Raw genomic sequence first — 6,543 nt, 5'->3', positions numbered from 1 at the left:
ATATATATATATATATATATATATATATATATATATATATATATATATATATATATATACATATATATATCCCATAGCTGCCACCACCTCTCTATCCCTCACTCTCTCCTTCTCCACCACCATGCCACTGTTGTGCAACTTTAGACACAGTTTGACAGAAGATGCCCAATGTACCCAGTATGGGCTGAACCTTACCAGAAAAAGAGTGACGGTTACCTCCTACTTTTATAGTGGGTCATGTTGCCCTAACAGTTAGGGCTTCAAAACAGCTGTTCTATATTCCAAACACTATATTATAAATGTACTATATCATGTTGTACCGTACTGTATATAGCATACCGTATTTTACTACATTAAACTATTGTATTTATATTTTGCTATATTGTAGTGTACTGCATTATATTGTTATTCACTTCAGCCCTTTGTTCCCTATGAAGCATAGGCGATTGGCCCTATGGAAACCTATATCTTGGCCCTATGCAAACCTACGCCTTGGCCCTATGCAAACCTACATCTTGGCCCTGTGTAAACCTACATATTGGCCCTTTGCAAACCTATATTTTGACCCTATGTAAACTTACTTTTTAACCTCTGGGAAGAGGTGATTCATATTAGCCTGACCTCTATCCTTTGACTTGTCCAGCATAGAGGGCCTATCTGGAGTTTGTGCTCTACAGGTACAGCTCTCAGAGTCATTGAGGCACACTAGCCCCTATACTGCAACAAAGACTGGACTTTGTGGCAGGTATTATACTATACTATAAGTACCGTATTGTATTACACTATATATCATGTTGTAGTGCATTACTAAACTATACTATATTGTGTTATACTGATTATACTGTAACATACTATATCTTTCATTACTCTGTATTGTATGTATTACATTGACATGGGCTCAGGAACTGGGTGCATGGGGTGCAAGTGGACCCTCTAAAATTTTTGGTAGGCAATGAATACGCTTTGAATATCCTCCTGAAAAGTTGGGTTGGCACCCCCTAAGCGAATTTCATTCCCACACTTATGTACATTGAACTATATTACTCTGTACAATAGTATGCTCAAATATACATTATACTCCATTTTATTATTTACACCAGCTGATATCTAGATTATAACTTTTTTATGTTTTATTTCCCCCTTTTTTTTTCTCATATACACAGAGAAAGCTTCACTTAACATTAAATACAGGTGTTTTGTTCACTCTTGCTTGTCTTTTGATACAACTTGCTCTTTTCAATTTATATAAATAAATACATTATATATATATATATATATATATATATATTTATAAATACACGCACACACCCGTATACATTGTGTATATAATGTATATCTTTTCAATCAGATTGTTTATACACACACACACACACACACACACACGAACACACGCATACACACACATATGTATTTGTATATTCGTTTTTATTTTCCTAAGTGCTTTCTCTGGATTGTTGGAAAAGTGCAGTCAACCTTATTATTATCGTCATCATCATGGTCGTTATTACAGCTTAGTGTAATGGTTTGTAAATTCTCTGTAGACTGTCTGTGACCAGGAGATCCCCTCTGTAATTATTATACCTGCATTGGTAAACATTTCATCCAACTTAACATTCTGAGTTCAAATTCCACTCAGGTCAACTTTGCCTTTCATCCCTTTTCAGGTCAATAAAATAAACACCAATTGAGCTCTGGGGGTCAATGTAATTGACTTACTCCTTCCCCTGAACTTACAAGTCTTGTGCCAAAATTTGAAACCATTATCATCCTCATCATCATCATCATCATGGACTGACAACCATAGTTTTGATTCCCTGACTGGGTAGCTTGTTGTGTTCTTGAGGATAACACTTCATTTTTACATTGCTCCAGTCCACTCCCTGAAATGGTCTGTCATTCTGTTCAGGAGAGAATTTATACTGTTATATGCCATGAATGTACTCCAGCCTAATGAGCCTATAGGCCTGTGACAGACCTAAGACTAAGAGTAGCAGTGACCATTTGATCTAAAAGTTAAGTCTCTGAGTTGTGGTTTGGGGATGGTTGATAATATAGCATCAGCAATATATTGGTGTCCAGCCTTCATGTGTTGAAAACAGAGTTTATTGTTTTGCTCTATCTGACCAGGCAACACCTGTACACTTGCCTATGCACACACACATGCAAATATTAGGAAAGTAATGAACACAAAAGAAAACAACACGGGAAGGACAAGGTTGGTTAAAAGTTGTATTGGTTTAACATTTAAAAAGAAAGTAAACAGTGACATGTTTCAGATATTGGTCCTTCATCAGAAGAATGATTGAGAGAAAAAGATAAAGACTAAAGGAGGAAGAAAAAAAGGATTAGGGTTAGGGTTAGGAGCCAGGTGGGAAGGTGGTTCTATAGGAGAGGTAGGAAAGGAGCAAGGAAGGAGTACACACAAAGAGTGTATCCAGGTATTGAAAGTAGTGTAAGGGGAAGGTGTGTGCATGTGTTTTTTCTTGCAGGGGAATGTGTGTAATTATGTAAAGTGTGCAGTTATTGAGTGTGACTGTGTGGGATAGTATAGGTGTGGGAAGTTGGTGTAGTGGTGTAATTGAATTGTGTGAGAAGGCATGGAAATGGGAAGGTGGCAGTAAGAAAGTCGGGAAAGAGGATAGTGGTGTTAATGTTAACACTCATGAAAAAATATATATGTATTAAAGTAATGACAGTAATAAAATGTATATATATAGGTGCAGGAGTGGCTGTGTGGTGAGAACCTTGCTTCCCAACCACATCAGTGACGGACCTGGGTATTGACATGAGTGATGATACCTCTTTCCAAGTGCACATTACCAGGATGGTGACATCATTAAACAAGATGTTTATGCTGATGGATGCTAATTTATGTCAAAACCTGTCTTATGGGCAACCATCAAAGCTGCAGCAGAGGCAGTCCAATCTGCCACTATTAAGGAATTGACAGATTCCATGACTAATAGGGTTTTTGAAGTTATCCATCGAAATGGCGCTCATGTGACTAAATAATTCATTATGTCAATAAATATTACAATATTATTATGGTTCTCTGTTAAATATATACTCAATGTATGCTTAATATGTATCATTACCCTTCATTTTTAAAAATAAAGGTCTAGATGGGATATTTTCATTCAAAAGCTATTAGTGGGGTTCACCCCAAAACTGAAGAATCTGAAATAAAAAAGGAAGGACATTACACAGAATGATGAAAACATAAGAATGGTGTTGTCATTGTGTGCAAACCAGCACACTATCAAAATCAATTCACAGAAAACCGAGACATCCTAAATTTCACTCTTAAGCTATTAGCATGGTTCTGGGTGTGTGTGTATATATATATATATATATATATATATATATATTCAACCATACTGTGTCTATATCTAGAAAACACAAGACCTACTTGCTACAACTGTGTATAAGCTGTATATCCTCTAGTTGGCTTGTTATGGTTGTCTTATTTAATTTCTGTTCGATGTTTTGGCTGTGAACGTTTGTCAGAGAATGGGTTTAACTCAAACATCCATTTCTTCTAACCAATTGTCACTGTAATTCACATTTCTTTATTTCTATCTCCATTTGTACAATTACTTAGACCTGAAGAACCAATTAAACAGCTAGCAAAACCTGCAAACCTGCTGAAATGCAGCTTCAATAAACAGCGTAGGTGATGAGGTTTTTGATGAGGACCAAACAAACTGCTGCACTATGAATTCCTGACTAATCCAAGACTACTTACATTGCTTGTTGTTGGGCATATTCAGTGATCCAACATCAATCAGAAAACTAAATGTTGCTACATAACCATTTTTTTAAAAATCTCATCTCATTACTCTTTGAGCAGATGAAATAATGGTAATTCTTTATCAGGCTCCTAACTTTGAGCAGTAAAAAGAGGTAACTTAAATTTTTACTTTTGGTAGTAAGTGAAGACAATTCAGACCTTACTTTTAATGTAAGCCCTTAATTTTGGCAACAAGGTAAATCGTTATCCCAGTCTATAACATTGCATGCAGAATTAAATTAATAATTGATAACTTTTTAAATAACTAAAACTAATTCTTTTTTAATTTTTAGTTTCTATACAGGTGGCATTTGTAGCCTGTACCTAGCTATATAGTCATCTACACAATGTATCTGTCTATCTAGTTAACATCTATACACTGCATCTGTATACTCATTTAACATCTAAACACTGTGTCTATATATCCAGTCAACATCTGCACACAGTTGGCTTTGTGTCTAATCAACATCTATACATGGTGTTTGTCTATCCAATCAACATTTGCTCTCTGTGACTATCTGTCTTGTCCAATTCTGCTCACTGTCAGAGATCAATACACACACACACACACACACACACACACACACATATCCAATCAACATCTACACACTTTGTCTATATACCTAGATAACACAATACCTGCTCACTACAACTCTGTACACAATATTGTGTTCTCTAGTCAAATCAAGTGTGATATCTCTCTGTCTGACATCTACTCTACATCTTTACCTTGCACACTCTCTGTTTTATGTAGTAAATTATGTACTGTATCTGTAAACTCTATTTTGTTTTATAAACTCTCTATTTTGTACTAAACCCTGTAATCTATTCTAAACTCTGTATGCTGTAGTCTATATTTAACTCTGTATTATGTACTCTGTATGCTGTACTAAACTTTGTGTTCTGTCCTAAACACTGTACTCTGTATTCTGATCTAATCTTGTACTCTGCATTCTGTACTAGACTCTGTACTCTTTTCTAAACTCTGAATTCTGTTCTACTCTTTTATAAACTCTATACTGTATCCTTTTCTAAACTCTGTATTCTGTATGCTGTTCTGTATTGTGTACTCAAATGTATGCTAAGTTAATTCTCAATGTTATGCATGATTTATTAAGAAAAAAAAAATAACCATTTGCATTTTTTGTTATTCTATTTTTATTTGTTGTATTTTGTTTAATTGTGTTTGAAATCTATTTTCAGCTAATTCTAATAGTCCCCCTTCCATCTCTACACAGGCTCCCCCCAACCTAATTACTGTTCTGAGAGAACTACCTCTCTGACACCTGCAAGTAGTTACTGTTTCACTAAACCCTATCACCTATTTGTTTTCAGAAAATATTCCGCACCTACTAAGGTTCTACAGAGCCATTTTCAACATAGAATGAGGTATGCTCTATAACATTTAAGCATAAGAATGGTGAACTAAACAGAAAAACCTCCCCACAAATCTCTCTAACCTGCTCTGCTTGCCTCTATACCCCCTACTCTACTCTGCTATACTCAGCACAACCAAGATCTTATCATGCCATGTTATATTTAATAGAACAATTTATTTGACTAGTCTAATGATTAGTTAATATTTTAACTCAACATATGAGAGAATTTTTTTTTTTTACATTACGTCAGCATAGAGGAAGCTTACATGTGCATGAATGCATATAAAAATGCACATATACAGAGAAATACATGCAGGCAGTACATGTGCACACATACATACACATGTGCACACATACATTCACATGTGCATGCAGACAGATATATATATATAAATATATATATGCAAATGCATAAATACTTGTGCCAAAACACATGCGCACATTACCACACAGCCCAATCTACTTCAGTTTTACATAACAGTTGTTATTATTGTTTAACCCCGAGTCAGCCCTGATCCACCAGACCTATTATCAAAGATATTCCTGTTATAGACCAGCCCATGTTTTTTTCAGTCAGTTTTTTTTTTTTTCGATATCTACATCATTTAGTGTATAGTGTGGTAGTTACTATTACTAACAATAGTTGTTGATATTCTTTAACCTGTTTCTGCTTAGCAGATATCGTCAAAAAGTAACTGTCCCCTTTTTTAGACAGACATTAACGAATATAGAATTACATTATCCAATGTGTCCTTTTTTTTTTTTTTCTTTTCCAATGTGTCCTCGAAGGCCTGCAATTTCTGAGGTTGGGGTAAGTTGATTACATGGAACCCCTCCCCAAAAGGATGAAAGGCAAAGTGAACCCCTGTGGAATTTGCAATTCTACTCAGTACTATTCTCCATGTAGCATGCTAAAATTGCCATTTCATACATGCCCTGGTAGTTTCACTTTTAAAGGATAAAAACTCCTCTCAGTCAGGAATGACCATTGGATTGCACTTAGAAAGTTTCCCACCGAGGCAGAAGTCCAGCCAAGGTTGTTTATGGAAGACCAGCAACCACCCATGCATACCAGCCTCCCCCTCTCCATGCCAGCGTTGTTATCCAGGGGAAAGACAAAGGCTGATGCAGCTTAGCACCAGGAACTCTGCAACTCATTTCTATGGCTGAATGAACTGGAACAACATGAAATAAAGTGCCTTGCTCAAGAACACAGCACACAGCCCAGTCCGGGAATTGCACTCACAACCTCATGTTTGTGAGCCCAACATTCTAACCACTGAGCCATGCACCTTCACTATATTACATTCAAAATGCAATTGGCTCTCTCTCTCTCTCTCTCTCTCTCTCTCTCTCTCTCTCTCTCTCTCTCTC

General features: G+C 36.1%; 1 protein-coding gene across 7 annotated transcripts in view; it reads left to right on the top strand.

Annotated features, from left to right (window-relative positions):
• LOC106881557 (CDK5 and ABL1 enzyme substrate 1) overlaps window positions 1–6,543 on the top strand; it is a 75,991-nt gene that overhangs the window by 11,775 nt on the left and 57,673 nt on the right. For 4 of the 7 annotated variants that reach the window (XM_052972503.1, XM_014931998.2, XM_052972505.1 and 1 more), the window contains exon 2: window positions 5,126–5,179. The exons of the other annotated variants lie outside the window; for them this stretch is intronic. In XM_052972503.1, coding sequence (XP_052828463.1) covers window positions 5,126–5,179 — 54 coding nt within the window. The remainder of the gene's footprint in view (window positions 1–5,125; window positions 5,180–6,543) is intronic. 7 annotated transcript variants of the gene reach the window in all.

This window comes from Octopus bimaculoides, chromosome 13 (assembly GCF_001194135.2).
Source record: "Octopus bimaculoides isolate UCB-OBI-ISO-001 chromosome 13, ASM119413v2, whole genome shotgun sequence".
NCBI lineage: Eukaryota > Metazoa > Mollusca > Cephalopoda > Octopoda > Octopodidae > Octopus > Octopus bimaculoides.
Note: the sequence above shows the minus strand (reverse complement) of the source record. Positions and strands in the feature narration are given on the sequence as shown.